This window comes from Caretta caretta, chromosome 4, assembly GCF_965140235.1.
Source record: "Caretta caretta isolate rCarCar2 chromosome 4, rCarCar1.hap1, whole genome shotgun sequence".
Classification (NCBI taxonomy): domain Eukaryota; kingdom Metazoa; phylum Chordata; order Testudines; family Cheloniidae; genus Caretta; species Caretta caretta.
In genome coordinates this window covers 27,683,950-27,701,953 of record NC_134209.1, presented here as the reverse complement: position 1 = coordinate 27,701,953, position 18,004 = coordinate 27,683,950, and the positions used below count along the sequence as shown (strand labels likewise).

Below are 18,004 nucleotides of genomic sequence, written 5' to 3'. Positions count from 1 at the left end.
AGCTATTACCAGCAGGAGAGTGGGGTGGGGGGAGGTATTTTTTCATGCTTTGTGTGTATAAAAGACCTTCTACACTTTCCACAGTATGCATCCGATGAAGTGAGCTGTAGCTCACGAAAGCTTATGCTCAAATAAATTGGTTAGTCTCTAAGGTGCCACAAGTACTGTATTTTTGCGAATACAGACTAACACGGCTGTTACTCTGAAACTAGACATACCTTAGTCATAGTAGCCTCTGAGGTTCTTTAATATAATTTTGCTAATCTCTGTCTCAGAATTTATTCCAAGACACTCGTAATATGGATTTGGTACTTCTAGGGTTTATAACCTAACCTTAATTTAAAAAAAATGTTATGCTCCATCTACACCTCTTCCAATTATGTTTGCAAAAACCTTCTGTATAAGCCATCTGTAAACACATTATCCAACCGCAAGGGAAACCATAGTGTAGATGGAGCCTTAAAGCTGTTAAGGAAAAGGGATTCTAGAAAGACAAAGAAGAAAGATTGCACAATTGCTCTGAGGATCACATATTAATAACCATTTTGAGATTTTAATCTTGCTTGTATTATCCAAGCTAGTAGGTATGTAAATATGACCCTACCACAATTACAGGGACATACAGCTGTTTTGTAGCAAAACTTACCTGAATGGGAAAATAGTTTTGGGAATATTTTCAGTGACTAGCCCAAATACAATCCTGACTCTTTGATTTGCAGCTCCCAGATGTTCTTAATGGTTACTGTAAAAATACTTGTAATTATAAATGTGCATTAAGAAAATATGTTTCTCCACTCTTTTAGTCAGTGAATTTAGTATTGTTAGTGAGATAATAGCTTTTATTTTTATTTGTAAAATATATGCATCTTTTATAGCCTTTCTGTACTGTAATATACTGACATTACCCTGCTATAAGTAAAAAGTATAAGAAAATATCTGGAAAAATTATGAACCTGAAAGGTGCTGAATCACTCAGGATATCAGGCCACATGCTAGAACTTCTCTAATGAACTATATTTATGAGTAGTTCACTAGAAAAGTGCGATAATGTGTTTTTCCTGGACAGTATAGATGGGGCTGTAGTGCCAACATGGCAACAGCAAGACTTTCAATATACAAATTTTCCTTTGCCAATACCCTTGTGACTCAAAGTGAACCTATGTCATTACTATGGTGTAAAACAGATACTGTCAAACAGATGTATTCTGTAGACCAGTGGTTCTCAAACTTTTTTTTCCGCAGACCACTTGAAAATTGCTGAGAGTCTCGGTGGACCACTTAATGATCTTTCCAAATGTTGTTTGTACCATTAGCTAACTATTGTAAAGCCCCTTGGATAAAAGTGCTTTATAAAAAAACTTTAATAATAATTAACATTTTTTTTGTTCTACAAATAAAAGCACGCAACTCATATTTTAATATCAGTAGTTTTACCTTTCTAGTGCTACGGATGTGCCCTCTCTCCCCTGCTGCAGCAGGCCCTGACCTGGGACTGCGAAGGAGGGCCATCTCTCCCCAGCAGCCGCAGGCCTGGAGCTGGGGAAAGTCACCTCTTTCTCTGGCCGCTGCAGCCCTGCACATCTCAAATTCACCCCACCCCCCTCTTCTCATCCCATTGCCCCCTCCCACCAACCCCTTATTTCCCCCAAGGCCACCTCCTCACCTTACATGTGCATCTTCTCCAGCGTCCAGCCACCAAATAAGTGGAGCCACGCCTGCATGGGTGGGTGGCCCTTCATTACGTGAGTGGCCCTTCATTCTCTTGTGTGCGGCCGCCCAGGCGTGCACCTTAGAGGGAACTATCCACGGACCACCTGAATGGAGCTCGTGGACCACTGGTGGTCCATGGACCACAGTTTGAGAACCTCTGCCTTAGACTGACATCCAACCAATCTTGTGGTACTAAAGAATTGATGAAATTTACTGTTATGTTATAAAGAGGAGGGGAGCCCTCTTTTGTTATGTTCTCTTTTAAAAGGGTGTTTGGTTCATGAATGTCATTAAATACGTCACTCAGTGTCCACCTGGCAGCGATCTCTCCTATGAGGGAGGGGTCCCAGTTGGTCCTGGCAGAGAGTGGGCAGCCAAGTACCCTGCATGTATTGCTTTTTTTAACAGTAAAAGTATAGGCTATGTGAAAACGAGAGTAGGATTTGTGTGTACATCAATCATAGAAGGAAATCACTTTTAATATCCCAAAAAAACTCTGGAAAAGCAAGCCTTGTTATGAACAAATGCAAGAGGATCCTTATCTAAAACTGAACTGGACACAGTAATATGCATCTCTGTGATTCCCCAGGTGCATCATAGGTGTCTGCACACTTGATGTGGACACCCAGTAATCACCTTTTCCTTGAGCAGTTTCAGCAAGAGATTGTGCAGTCTTGTCCTTTTTTACTTAAGTGTTTGAAGTCCAGTCAGGATCTTTCCACACAACAGACTTCTTCAGCCCAGTGGAGCACACGCCTGCTTGGCTCAGAGCCAGACTCCCATCTAAACCTCATTCAAGTTTGGGAAAAACATTTTTGGCACGGGTATTCCTTGTGTTCAGGATGACTGTACAAGGTCAGTTCTCGAGGTTCTCAAGCACACGGCTAACTCCAGATTCACGTGGCATGACCTGTAAACTGTTTGAGACTACTTTTTAGTTTTAAAAATAGAACGAGGATACACATGGTACTTTCAGCATAAGGTGCCCTACTAGAATGGTTTTAAATCCAGTTATATAAAGAGATCTAATTTTTAAAATTATTTTTGAGGTCAGCTACAAACTAACTTTGTTAAATATTTCCCTAAAGGATACCAAATTCAGATGAGTGAGAAAAACTGTGTTGCTTGTTAAATTATCAAGAGCTCTGTTGAAAAGACCTTTCTATATCAACAGTCTGAGAACTCCTGATATTGATTATGATGTGCATGTTTGATGTAAGATGAAGGGTTCATACTTAGGGCTCTACCAAATTCACGGCCATGAAAAACGCATCACGGACCATGAAACCTGGTCTTTTGTGTGCATTTACCATATACTATACAGATTACATGGGGCGAGACCAGCCCTTCTCACATTGGGGGTCCTGACCCAAAAGGGAGCTGCAGAGGGGTCACAAGGTTATTTTAGGGGGGGTTGCAGTATTGTCACCCTTGCTTCTGTGCTGCCTTCAGAGCTGGGTGGCTGGAGAGGGGTGGCTGTTGGCCGGGCACCCAGCTCTGAAGTCAGCACCCTGTCAGCAGCAGCAGTGCAGAAGTAAGGGTGGCAATACCACACCATGCTATCCTTGCTGCTGCTGGCAGTGGCTCTGCCTTCAGAGCTGGGCTCTCAGACAGCAGCTGCCACTCTCCAGCTGCCCAGGTTTGAAGGCAGCGCAATCGCCAGCAGCGCAGAAGTAAGGGAAGCAGTATCGTAACCCCCGCTACAATAACCTTGCAATCCCCACACAACTCCTTTTTGGGTCAGGACCCCTACAATTACAACACAGTGAAATTTCAGGTTTAAATAGCTGAAAACATGAAATTTGCAATTTTTAAAATCCTATGACTGTGAAATTGACTGAAATGGACCATAAATTTGATGGTCCCTGTTCATAGTATAATTATCTAGGTATGTGTTGTCAGAATGAAATTCTGTAGTGTCAGGATTGAAATCAAGTACAGGAAAGAATTAATTGAAACCTTCCCATTATCATAGAGTAAGTGTGGCTGATAAAGACATTTACATTGTGTGTGTTCCCACTACTCCTTTCTTTAAGAAAATGTTCCTCATTAAATAAAAATCAGAGGACAAGATATGTTGTGCCTTAATGTTAATTTGCCCTGCAATTTTAAAATATATTTTTGGGTCAGTGTAACATTAGATTAATTATTATAAGCATTTTACAACGGTTGAACAAACTCTTTTTTTTTCTGTTGGAAGTAATTTTCAAATTACCATTGCAACCTTGCAAAACTCACCAGTCCAGCTATTGCAAAAAGTTACACTTTATACACCTTTGGTCAGGGTTGGCAGTTTTCCAGGAAAAACTAGTTTAGGAGGGAGTGCTGCTAAATATGGTTTAAACCAGGAAAGTGGGGAAAAGAATTGCTTCAGTGTCCAGCAACTTCAGCAAGCATAAGACAAACCTTTTCAAACTTTGGTTACATCCATTCAAAACTGAGGAATAGGCGCAGTCTATCCGCTACATCAAAGTTGGTCTTCTGCTACAGAATGTTGTCGGCCAAATGGATTAAGGTCGTTGTTTTAGCTGCTGTAGTAAGCACAGCTGGTAGTCTGCAACTCTTCAAGCTTCTGATTGCTTAATGCAACTGTGCATTATTGTTGTTTTTATATAATCAAATGGTTTTGAGTTTTGTTTATATAATTTTGAAATATGACATATAAAACTTACTTGAGAAAATACAAACCCAAATATATAGACATTCCCATGTTCAGCATCATGATGACTATATTATTATTATTACACCCCAATGCAGTTTTACTTTTTATTTGTACAATCCTAAATTAATCTGTGTAGCTACTGCCTTATGTAACCACAGTTTGAATATGTAACTTAAACTAGTACAGTGCGATGTGGATGAATGAAACAATTTTTAAAATAGAAAATGCCTTAAACTGGGACTAACTAGTTTTACCTGGGTTTGTAAAAAACATGATTTTACTTGGTAACAACCAGCTCTGGTAATTACCATGCCGTCCCTGCCTTGAGTAAGTACATTTTTGCAAGCTTGAATTATTATATTTTGTTTAAAATGTCTGTGTGTTGCAAAGTCTTTTAGATTACTATGTGCTGGGCTCTGTTTAGGAGGCATTTGATGAAAAAATTGAGTGTTTTTCGGCAGACCTTTAGCTGGAAGACCAGTTTATCAGTTGCTTTTTTTTTTCTGAATTATCTTGCATCACATGCTAATAATAATAATTAACCTTTGCACTTCTTCACACAACTTTTTGTTCATGCACAAAAGCTACATAAATCCACTTGTGAGGACAGTGTGACTCAAAGTTGTTGAGCATTTCAGGCTTTCACTTAAACTTTCACTTCCTTTCCAACCGTTAACTGGAAGCCACAATTATGAGAAAATTCTTGGCACTTCAGAATGTCATTATTATGAGGACCATATAACCTTTTCATGGGTGATAGGGTAGAAGATAGTGACTGAAAAACTGTTGATGTCTGAAATGAGTATTTCGCATTACTTATCTTTTTATATATACATGCTTCCTCAGCCTGCATGGGAAGAGGAACATACCTAAAGGGATACTTTTAAATTTTTTTGTACTAACTATTGCTAGAAGTAACACTTCAAGGACAGGTATTGCACCTGAAACTATGTTAATTTCTTGAGGTTGCTAGAATGCAAGTTAACTATGTCCCTAAAATATCACTAAGGAACTGGATTAGGAAATTCTTTGACATGATTTTAGAAACCAGTGTGGTGGTTTTCAGTAGTGACTTTGTGGTAAATTTCAGGAGTTTCAGCTCTGATGACCGTTTATGAATGTCAGTTTGGGCATTTAGAAACATGGACTGTATTTTAATTTAAATGTAATCGCTGCTGCAAGATATCCAGGTATATCATGTAAACTCTTATTAGCAAAGGCATTTGGTCTAAGAACAGAATCTCACAGCAGTTGCTATGTTTCCCAGGTTTATTGAGATGCATTCAACATATTTAGCAAGTATTAATTTCCTGTAAACTTCAATAATATTTCACCATTTCCCTGTTCCCTACAAACGCCACATCATACCCACAGTTCCATGTACAGCCCATTTCCATTCTGTTGTACTGGTGCCATTTCCTCCAGATTTTCTGTATTACAAAAGTTATCTTCTTTTAGCAGGATGAAGTTAAAGGAGATTGATCGTACTGCTATGCAGGCATGGAGTCCTGCCCAACAACATCCCATTTACCTGGCTACAGGTAACTTGTTGAAGAGTATGGTCCCTACCCATAGGGCTTTGTATGCATATGGCGTAGATTATAATATACTCACTGTACTTGTACTTTATAATAGAAAATTAATGTCCTGAGGGCTGAAATAGTAATTGAGAATGCAGTGCAGTGCCCACTTGAAATCACTTTTCAACCTCTGGAGTATCTTTCCCTAGAAATCAAAACCCCAGCCTACATATACCTTGTAAACGTGCATGTTTGCCCTAAATGTACGGCAGCAGTGGTAACTTAATTTCAAGGCTTCTGTCTCCTAAATCATAGGATTACATGACCCAGTCTTTACCAATGGCTTACAGTTTCTCAGTAGTTTTGGCTGCCAAAACTATTGCCTTTCTGAGTTTCCTCTGTTGTTTGTGTGGGATTTTTACACAGCAGCAGGGGAGTGTTCAGTGTACCTCTGAAACACTGAAGATTTTATTTCCTTTGTATGATTTGATGCTTTCATAATTTGAAATTCCATACTTTGTGTTATGTCATTCTGATACCATAGTGTGTTTCTGTGTAGGTACATCGGCTCAACAGTTGGATGCAACTTTCAGTACCAATGCTTCTCTGGAAATATTTGAACTGGACTTGTCTGATCCTTCGTTGGATATGAAATCGTGTGCAACTTTCTCCTCCTCGCACAGGTATGAATTGGGGTTCCAAATTTATGGTCTTCTTTATAAAAATGCATTTTTGGTGGCAACTTCAGTCCATGATATGGGCTGAAAGGACAGTGTATGAAGCTTTAGCTCTGTGTCAGTGTTATTAGGAAAGGTAAGAAGGATGGGCTTGTGGTTAAAGTTGTAGACTTGGACAGTGGAGACCTGGTTTCAGTTCCTGTTCTGTCACAGACATCTTCGGCTTGTATCCGCTGGGTGACAGAATCATAGAAATGTGGGACTGGAAAGGAACTTGATAGGTCATCTAGTCCAGTCTCCTGTACTCATGGTATTATCTAGACCATCCCTGACAGGTGTTTGTCTAACCTGTTCTTAAAAACCCCACAGTCTCTTTCAGTAATTTGTTCTGGTGCTTAACTACCCTTATAGTTAGAAAGTTTATTTTCTAGTGTCTACCTTAAATCTTCCTTGCTGCAATTTTAGTCCATTACTTCTTTTCCTGTCCTCAATGGTTAAGGAGAACAATTTATCACCCTCCTCTTCATAACAACTTTTTACATATTTGAAGATTGTTATCAAGTCTCCCCTCAGCTTTCTCTTCTTCAGACTCAAGAAACCCAGTTTTTTTCCATCTTTCCTCCATAGGTCATGTTTTCTAGATCTTTTTTTGTTGATCTTCTCTGGACTGTCTCCAATTTGTTCACGTTTCCCAAAGCGTGGCACCCAGAACTGGACATAGTACTCCTGTTGAGGCCTTATCAGTTCTGAGTAGAGTGGAAGAATTACTTCTCATGTCTTGCTTATAGTATTCCTGCTAATACATCCTAGAAGGATGATTACTTCTTTTGCAACAGTTTTACATTGTTGACTCATGCTTAGATTGTAACCCGCAATCCTTTTCTGCAGTTCTCCTTCCTAGGCAGTCATTGCCCATTTTTCATTTGTGCAGTTGATCATTCCTTCCTACGTGTAATACTTTGCATTTGTCCTTATTGAATTTCATCCTGTGTAATTCAGACCATTTTTCCGGTTTGTCAAGATCATTGTGAATTCTAATCCTGTCCTCTAGAGTGCTTGCAACCCCTCCTAGCTTTGTATCATCCACAAAATTTATAAGTGTGCTCTCTTTTGTTGGCATCCTTTCGTCTGCGAGAGACAGTGCGAATTGCAGCCTATGATATAGATGGTTTGCAACGTCTCTTGTGACTAAATAGTCCAATCCAAGATTTGCATGATCTTTAGTGTACTCTGTATGCCATTATCTAAATCATTTATAAAGATATTAAATAGGACTACACCCGGGACTCATCCTTGCAGGGCCCCATGCAATATACTCTTCCAGCTTGATTGTGAACCACTGATAACTACTCTCTGAGTACCGTTTTCCAGCCAGTTGCACACCCACTTTATAGCAGGTTCATCTAGGCTGTATTTTCTAGTTTGTTTATGAGGTCATGTGAGACAGTATCAAAAGCCTCACTAAAGTTGAGCTATATCACATCTACTTCTTCCCCCAATCCTCAAGGCTTGTTACCTTGTCAAAGAAGGATATTAGTTTGGTTTGACATGATTTGTTTTGTTGTAAAGGAAGATAACAGTCAGAGCCCTGAGGAATTTCCAGAGAGCAGAGGGAAAGTGTTAAGTGTGCTCTTAAAAATAGGAAAGGGCAGTTACAGCTTCCACATGTTGTGTCATCCTATTGTGTTTAGGTATTGCGGGGGACTCATTTGATGTACCTGTGTGTTTTATTTTTGCATTCTGTATGTAGTTCAGTATTTACGCCTGGCTATTGGGAAAAAACGTTCCTGATTGTTTTGCTTCATTTAGACCCATATTACTTCTAACTTCATGCTGTATGTTTAGCTATAACTTATATAATTAGCATTAAAAATCCCAAAAGCCATCCTATTGACATCTTAGTGACACTTGCAGTAGCATTGTAGTGCCTTCTGTTCATTGTAAATTGGCCATAACAATGTCAATGAAAGTGAGAGGTGCTCTTCTTGGAGGTAGAGACAGATCTGAAAACTTTCCATTGACCTGGATTAGATCCATTAATCTTTCATACCAGATACAATGTCAGCACAAACATTAGTCCGTCCATTGACCCATAGTACTCTCAGTGGATGTGTGTGCAACACTTACAGATTAACTGTTCATCAATTAATAAGCTGTAGTGTCAGCATTAGTGTATTTTTATCAAAGATATGTATGACAGAAATATAGTGTATTGTAGCTCAGATACACTGAGATATATAAAAATCTAAATCCATTGAGGGATGATGATCATGTTTTACACCACCTTATTATGTAGATGGAAGTTAATTCCATTTCATTCTCCACAGTCCATTTTTAAATAATGATGTACAGGTCTAAAACTGTCTTCCAAAGATTTACACCAAACACAACTGCCTGAACTTTTAGAAATTATAAATTGATTAAATTGCAATCTGTACAGAACAGGAACTATGTCTTCCTTGTACAGTATCTAACAAGATGGGGCCCTGAATCTGATTAGGGACCTGGGCTGCTATCCTAATATAAATAATAACTGGGAACTGCTCAACACCAGGTTAGAGAGATAAAATTTAAGTAAGTTGTGCTGCATATACTCTTCTTGCTCCTTGGAGCATTCAGCATATAATACTGAGTAATGGTGGCATTGTTAGTGCTGATGTAATTTTTAAAAAAAGCTCTATCTCTTGGGTTTGTTTTTTTTTTTGTAGAAACTTATTAGTTTGCTTTCCAAATGCATTAAGGCCACTTTGTAAGAGCAATGCCACAAGAGGGTGTGTGTGGTTATGTGGAAGAAATGTACTCTTTGCATGGCTGAACATACAGGAATATTGTTTTATTATAAAACAACTTTGTTTAAAAAAAAGAAATCTGGATACTTACGGATTCAGTGTACTAGCTTGGGTATATTTCAAGTCTAAAAATATACTCTAAGCTCTCATTTAACATTAAATAAAACATACTACACTCCAGGCAACACGCTTTCTTGTTTGTGTAAAAGTGTTGCCACTTGATAAGCATGAAGTACAAAAATCATTTTAATTGCAAGAGTGCAGTTGAGGAATAGGGCTTATGTCAAGGAGACCGTTCTCATTCACTCTCTGTTTGCCTCTTGCATAAGCAGCTGTTCATCAATATCAGAGATTTATGTGATTGCTTGTAGTTGGCAATGCTTATAATTCTCAATCAGGGATCATCTCACAGTCCTTTGCAAACATCATCTCAAAAAACCCTGTGAGGTAAGTAAGTATTCTGACTTTAGAGCCTTGAACTGAGGCATATATAGGTTGTGACCTGTCCACTGTTACATTTTTGGCAGAATGGAAGAGCTAGGAATAGAAGCTAGCAGTTCTCAGTCTCATCATGCCTTTGATCTTACGACCAGCCTGCACTTCCTCCCATAAAATGTTTGTGTTTTTTATCAGGGAAAACATGATCATGTTCTGGCACTTATAATGATACGGCAGTGGATCTTCTTAAATTCTTTATTTTTTATCTTATAGGTACCATAAATTGATATGGGGACCTCATAAAATGGCTTCAGATGGCAGTCTTTCTGGAGTTCTAATTGCAGGTGGTGAAAATGGAAATATTATTCTGTATGAGCCATCTAAAATTATTGCTGGAGAGAATGAAGTTACAATTGCACAGAAAGACAAGCACACTGGGCCAGTAAGAGCTTTGGACGTGAATATTTTCCAGGTTAGATTTTTTTTGTTCAATATACACTGTCATGGATTAGTAAAATACTATAGGAAATGCTCTTCTCTTGTGATTTTTGCAGGAAAGTTGTATAGATATTTTTGCATATTTAAAAAAAGAAAACAATCTTTGATACTAATCATGATTTGACTGGAAATAATCTTAAAAATCTGATTTGTTTTTCACCATTTAGGCTATTTACTTTGTGTATTTTTCTGTTTAGACATTGAAATACAATTTTTTCATTTTCTTTCTAGTCAGTTTCACTTTTCAGTTCTCATGCATTACTCAGGGTTTTCATGGTTGCAGACAGATGTTTTGAAATTCCTCCCCAAAACTGTTTTCACTGAAATTTAAAAAACAACTACTAAATATTAGTTTTTAGGTTTTGTAACCCTTCCATTTTTGTATGTTGTTCCAAAATAAAGATAAAATGTTGGGGCCTGAAACTCATTGGCTTGACACAATTCTTAAAAGTAATAAAGACTTAATCACAGAGCTAATTTAATTCCATTACTAATGAGGATTTATCTCTCAAGATACAGCATCTTTTCTCATCCATGACTGTTCTGTGAGAATTCAGTTTGTTTCGATTTACTAAGTAGCATTTTTTCTTTTGGCACATGTTTTTACTAAGGCAGTAATTAGTTCAGTGAACTGTGTTTAAATTGCATTGTTTCTGTTCTTGATTATTATGAAGTTGGAACCTGTTTTGCAACCAGCATTAGGGTATGAGCAAAATGCATTGATATAATAGTTATTTTCCCTCAAGTTCATTCTCCTCAGATCCCATTGTTATTATCTTGGCATTCCTCTTCCACCTGTAAAACTGTTTCAAATGCTTCTTTTAATCTAGGAAATGTTCTTATAGGTCTTGATCCTGTGAATGCTTACTCATGCATTTATCTTTACTCACATTTGGGATCCCATTGAAGTCAGTGGGATTAGTAACACAAATAGAGTTAAGCACAAGCTTAATTGTTTACAGGTTTGGGGCATTAGTACAATGGAATCATTTTGTGCAACCCCATTCTTTGTGAGTCCATTTTCTGCGTAAGAGTACTGCAGAAACCAAGAACACTGCCCTGGGAATTTAGGTCCAGCTTGCTGCAGATTATAGGGAGTCTTGGCTAATAAATAGTATTAGAAATCTTAAGGATTCATGTACCTTCTCTAAAGTGCTCTTGTTGTGACAAGGGCTACATTCTGAGCTAATGTCAGTTGGCACAGCTCCATGGATTGGGCCCACAGCGTTTGGAAAGGTGAAGGCTGATGCCAGAAATACTCTCAATGTCCATTGGCATCTTTCTATTACAGACAAACCTTGTAGCATCAGGTGCTAATGAGTCTGAAATCTATATCTGGGACTTGAACAACTTTGCCACGCCAATGACACCAGGAGCTAAGACGCAGGTACTGGAGTTATGTTTGTCAACTGATTTGAAGAATGCTGAAAAATATGCAGATTATTTAATTTATTTGAAATCTCATACAGTATTGAAGCAGTTCTAAGCACCAATCTCTGTTTTCAAAAACTTAATTTATATATTACAAATATTACCTTGAATGTAGTTAAGCCCTGGATAAACATCTGCTACTGTGAGATACATTCCTTAAACTAATTATGTAGATTTCTATTGGGGATAAGAATCGTACAAGTATGTTATTATATTACGTATATTGTATATATTTTGCTCCTGAACAATAAAATAACCCCATTGGATGTTTGTTTTTCTGATTGTAAATTTATTGACTGTTAAGGCTAAAAGTGGAGATTTCTTTGTTTTGTTTTGAATATGATTCATTAATGGCTTCAACCTTTATGAAGCACTACAGGCAGGTTGTAATGAACACCAGTTTTGTGAAAATTGACTCTGAATTTACTGGAGACTTAAATTGCATTCCAAGTAACCAACAATGACTCTATTTATAATGATGTTAATTGTGACTGTAGTGCTTACATGCAGTTTGTGTCCAGTTCTGAATTCTTTTGCACACCCAAACCTGCCAGTGAGGTTACAACACTTAACTCTTGTGTCAGCAGAACAACTTATCAGTTGTCACACTTTCAGGTCTGAGTGAGCAAAATCCTATAGTTGTGCATTCCTTGTACTGTATTTTGTTTGGTTCCTAAGTGAGATTTTCTACCATAATAGTTGCAGAGACCTCTCCCAAACAGATCAAAGGGTTGACATTAGAGGCAGTTTTAACAAGGAAAGGCATGAAAGTTTGAGTTAGCTGTGGAATTAGCCAGTAATGACTCATCTTTTCATGAGGTAAGATTTTGCAGCAAGTTAAATCTGATGGGTCATTTTTGACCTGTCCCTAACTTTCATGGACGGAGTGCATTTCAGTTCACCAATGGGTGTTAGAAAGCCAAGTCTCTCTAGTTTTTTCAGCGTGCTTTAAACATCCTTCACAGCTCCATGGAGGCTGTTTTTTGTAGTCTACTTTGGCATGTTCTTTTGTGTGTTTAAGTCTGAAGGATCTTTATGTTGCTGTGAAAGATGCAGATTAAAAAATAAGGTCTTAAACCTGGCTATTAATAGGTGGTAGTTTATTAGGCGATAGATGTGACAGTTGTAGATATTCATATGGAATGTATCATCTTAATATCTAAGCACCGCTATTTAGCATGTGTTTTGTTTAAAGAAGACCTGGAGAAAAGAAGAAAATGTTAGTCTTCTGTCCTTTTTTCCCCTTCTCTGTGTTGTGTAAAGAAGGCCTGAAAGGTGCTTGTGGTATTGTGTATTTTAAGGTTTATTTTTCTCTATGTGAGTTTACATAGTTGTTAGTAGAAAAGCAGGTTTTATTTACCACGAAAGACTTTATGGTGACTGGAGAACTAGTGAATTTATTACATAATAGTTATTGAGAGAATGAAAGTTGAGTAGCAATCTGTGGTCAGGCTGTTTTAAAACACCCTGGTTTTAGCTTGTTTTTTGTTATCAAATTAGTCCAATGACTAATGAACATTTTGGAGACATGTTAAAGATCCATGCCCTTTGAATTAAGGTGAGAGAGCTTGTAATGCACATGCTCTGAGACACCCAAGAAATCTTCTAACATAATCAGGGAAGACCAGACTTAACAATCCTAATAAAGTTAAAAAAAATAAGCAGAAAAGAATTAACACTCCAAACAAAAACAAAAAACTCCACCTTTCATTTTTCTATATGTCACAAAAGACCAATCAAGGGCACGAGTCCAATTTTTAAATACTTTTTTACGGGTCAGTATTAAGCTCTTGAAGACAACAAACTTGCTCTGTCTTCCTCCATAGCTGGCTAATGCATCAAATTTATCACAGGCAGAAAGGAAGGAGGGGTGCAGATAGCCAGCCCATAGACAAAGCTACTGTATATTTAAATGCATGGGTTATAAAATTTCCTCGTGTCAATTTTATTTATTCAGGAAGGTAAAACAAACACATGGGCTATGAGGATTAGCTTTGAAAACTCGTAGTTTTAGCCAACTTATCTAATAAAAAAAAATTGAGTTCTCTGTTGGAAAAAAAGATAATGTTGGGACGTGTTTTGTTTTCAATAGCCTCCAGAAGACATCAGCTGCATTGCATGGAACAGGCAAGTCCAGCACATCTTGGCATCTGCCAGTCCTAGTGGTCGTGCTACCGTGTGGGATCTGAGGAAGAATGAACCTATCATCAAAGTCAGCGACCACAGCAACCGGGTAATTTATTATGTTAAACTATCAAGAGCCTGTATTAATAATCATGATTAACTATTAGACGTATTTTTACCATAGTAAAACAAGTGACTGCACAGATTCTCATTAGACTCTTAAGTGACACAGGAACATGTGTATACTACCTGCTGTAGAATCTGTTAATTTTTTAAAGGGCTATAATTATATGCCAAAGGTGGATTATTACTTTAAATAATTAATTTTTGCAAATGATTCAATTAATATTGGCAGGGAAGGATTTTGGTAGGAAGTTTAGGGTTCAGGCAAGAGAAGGGGACATTATGTATTACTCAGCAGTGAGAAGTCACACTGGGTAAGTGATGCACACGATGCTGATAAATTCAGTATTGACCCATTCATGGCTGCAGTGGGAAGATTTTATTAAAATAGACTGAAGTCCTGTCATCTGGAACAGTGTGTGTCTGAGAGGGAATAAAGCAGCTGATGCATTTACCAGTAGGTTTAAATAGTTTTACTTCCACAGTGAAGCTACTCCTGGAGGTTGACCTTGTGCCTTACAGCTCAGATGGAGGGTGCAAAGAACTCCAGCTCCCTTTCTCTTCTGTACAGCAGCCAGGCACAGGTGCTCGGACTGCTCCCTGGCAAGACACTCCAGAGGTGTCAGGGGCAATGACCAACATCCCCGGTGCACTGGACAGAAGAGCAGGCTGCCTTGCTGTGGAAGGCGCATGATATTGGGGATGTAGAAATGGGAACATCCTCTTTGTCCCGTGGAGAGCTCCCTGAAGCAGAATTCCTTCCAGGGCTCACCCTGGTGCACGGGCTGTGTCTCAGTAGCACAAGTGAATATTCCACATAAGGCTGACCACCCCCTGGTTGTTTGCAGCATGGTTGTCGCCATGTTCGTTCCAGGATACAAGAAAAACAAGGGGGTGAGGGATGAGGTAATATCTTCTATTGGACCAATTCCTGTTGGCGAGAGAGACAAGCTTTCTAGCTCCACAGGGCTCTTCTTCGGTCATATGGTTCACAGTTGCGGTATCTGGTTAAAGATTCATGTTTATAGTTAGGCATCTTACATTTATGAACAAGTTTATTAAAGGAAATTATGAATCAATGATTGCAAATATTTATATTGATAAATGATTTAAAGCGTCTAAAACCTCTAAGAGGAACTAACAGTTTAAAAATATACCTAACAAACAAGTTCTTGCTTATTTGAGTTACTAATAATAACTTAGACTTCCAGTCTTAATCTGATTTACTTTTCACAATCTGCATTTTGCCAGTTTCTCAGCATAGCTTGTTTCACCTTTGAGTTCCAGCACAATGCTGTAGAGTTTGCAAGGGACTAGTTGCATGCTAACAAGTGGTTTTAATTAAAATCTATATATTCTAAATTTCATTAAAATATTTATGTAAAGGTTTTTCTGTATTTGTTGTATTAAAACACATGTTTTGGACATAAACCACATGAGTGTCCTTTTGATATAGCCTTTGAAACACTAAATTCAAGTAGCATTCCAGATGTTATTAAATCAATGTTCTGGGAGCTGGACTGGGAGCTTATTCCATTTGTCAGTTCTTTGCTTTGAAATAGAGGAGAGAATTTGGATCTAATCATGGTGTAACCTGGCCTATAGTCTAGTTCAGTGATTCCTAACCAGGAGTATGTGTGCCCGTGAGGGTACGCAGAGGTCTTCTAAGGGGTACATCAACTCGTCTAGATATTTGCCTAGTTTTACAACAGTCTACATAAAAACCTCTAATGAAGTCAGTACAAACAAAAATTTCGTATAGACAATGACTTGTTTATACTGCTCTATATACGATACACTGACATATAAGTACAATATTTATATTTCAATTGATTTATTTTATAGTTATATGGTAAAATGAGAACGTCAGCAATTTTTCAGTAATAGTGCACTGTGATACTTTTGTATTTTTGTGTCTGATTTTGTAAGCAAGTAGTTTTTAAGTGAGGTGAAGCTTGGGGTACGCAAGACAAATCAGACTCCTGAAAGGGGAACAGTTGTCTGGAAAGGTTGAGAGCCACTGGTCTAGTTACGGAAGAATACAGTCACGAAATGGGAATAAACAGGGCCACACTCAAGCCAGCATTCTCCGTGCTTCTGTTTCCTTTTTTTTATAGCTCTGCTTAATTATCTTGTGGTCTAACACTACTTTATCTATCAGATGCACTGCTCAGACTTGGCATGGCACCCTGATGTGGCTACACAGATGGTCCTGGCTTCAGAAGATGACAGGTTGCCTGTAATTCAGATGTGGGATCTTAGATTTGCTTCTTCTCCTCTTCGTGTTTTGGAAAACCATACAAGGTATTTACGGCGGCTCGTCTGTAAATCTTGACTTTTCTTTATTGTTTAGCCATTTCCTCATTCTAATCTTGGTTTGTACACATTACTGTATTTTTACCCTCTATCAGTTGGTATAAATGCCATCTCAATTTTAAGCTCCAAGGCAGGTGCTTTAGCAGCTACTGTAATGCTTAATCTAGACTTTTAGTGATACGGCTAGCCTTTGTGCCCAGCAAACCTGTGCCAGTGGGCCACACTGGTTTTAAGGAGCTAGAACTGTGAAGAAGGTTTCTAGCTTTATATTTTTTTTTGTAAAGTACAGTACGTTTCTAGCTGTTTCCTTTGAGAAGAAAGTCTCAAAAACTTAAACATATGTAAACCGATTGCAAGGGTGCAAAGGAAGAAGCAGCTGGGCTCTACTTCTGCCGGAGGGGTTGGGGAATCTAAAGATCCCCCACCCATACAAACACTAATACATGCTTTCTAATCCAAAACGAGTTGTGTAAATTTGGGGTGTATTCTAATGAATCCTTTCACTAACTCTCCCCTAAAACCTTTTGGCTGACCTGGTGTACAGTGGTGTGAAAATGATGGACAGGAGTTTACTGTGTCTGAGGATGGAGGGCAGCAAAACACTGTGTTGCAAGCACTCCCTGAAAATGCCGATGTTGACTCTGCTAATGTTAACCCTTTAGTAATAAAAAGAAGATTGCCACAAGTATTATTCACAGTTCTTATCCTGCAATTTTCCGAGTCAGGTATTAGTGCGATATTTTATTCCCCAATCTACCTTTTGATATCCATGTTTTTTATCAATGGATATAGTATTTGGCTTTCAGGTACTTTGCTGGATTGTGCCCTAAGTCTGTGGCTACACTGTCATGACTCCTTGTGCAGAAAGTGGAAAAAATCTATTTCAATAAAACAAATGTTGGCAGCACCTTCTCTATTCTCTCAACATAATGGGGGTGGCGAGGGACTTGGCATTTAATGATGAAGTGGCCAGGTAATCTAGATGCGTGCTAATGAGGGTGCCTCGTTAATCATCATGCATTTATATTAATATTTTCTTACTGTGGCTTTTCACACAGGGGTATTTTGACCATTGCTTGGAGTATGGCAGATCCTGAGCTGTTACTCAGCTGTGGAAAGGATGCTAAGATTCTCTGCTCTAACCCTAATACAGGGGAGGTATTGTATGCAACCCATTTTTAAAGGTCATAAACAGAGAAAGATTCTGTGCATTACATTTGTTGTGGAGAGTCGTGGAGAACATACCAACTTTGTACATAGATGACACAGTGATGTGAGCAAAATATTTTTTTAAGAGTCGTTAATATTTGTTTTACAATTTTCCCCTTCATACCAAAACTATGTTCTCTGATCCCAAACATTTTGTACACGCAACCCAACTGAGAAAAATTGGGTCAGTCTTATACAAAGGTGACCTCTTTAAAACCTGCGAGTGTTAGCTGCTACTGTCAGTCATATATATTATAAACCAGGACAGGACAAGACTTGTCACCTGCTCACTCTTAGGGTTCACTGAAGGGACACTGTCAGTTCAGTTTTATTCATTTCATCTGCCTCTGCTAAAAGTAGCTTTGTGAAGTGTACCTGTCTATGGGCTCTTGGTTTTTTGTCCATGGTTTCCTTGAGGTGTGTTTTTTGACACACCTGCTGTTCTTTGCAACCCAAAGAAATCATGAGTCAAAAATCTGGAGTCCGGTGATACATATGGGCAGGGGT

General features: G+C 38.3%; 1 protein-coding gene across 11 annotated transcripts in view; it reads left to right on the top strand.

The window, feature by feature from the left end:
- The window catches only part of SEC31A (SEC31 homolog A, COPII component), a 69,621-nt gene that overhangs the window by 935 nt on the left and 50,682 nt on the right, over positions 1-18,004 (top strand). For 10 of the 11 annotated variants that reach the window (XM_048847829.2, XM_048847827.2, XM_048847826.2 and 7 more), the window contains exons 2-8: positions 5,831-5,913; positions 6,452-6,575; positions 10,070-10,268; positions 11,586-11,681; positions 13,818-13,958; positions 16,134-16,276; positions 17,347-17,446. In XM_048847829.2, coding sequence (XP_048703786.2) covers positions 5,835-5,913; positions 6,452-6,575; positions 10,070-10,268; positions 11,586-11,681; positions 13,818-13,958; positions 16,134-16,276; positions 17,347-17,446 — 882 coding nt within the window. In that variant the 5' untranslated portion in view covers positions 5,831-5,834. The remainder of the gene's footprint in view (positions 1-5,830; positions 5,914-6,451; positions 6,576-10,069; positions 10,269-11,585; positions 11,682-13,817; positions 13,959-16,133; positions 16,277-17,346; positions 17,447-18,004) is intronic. The other variant, XM_048847820.2, reaches the window with a different exon arrangement.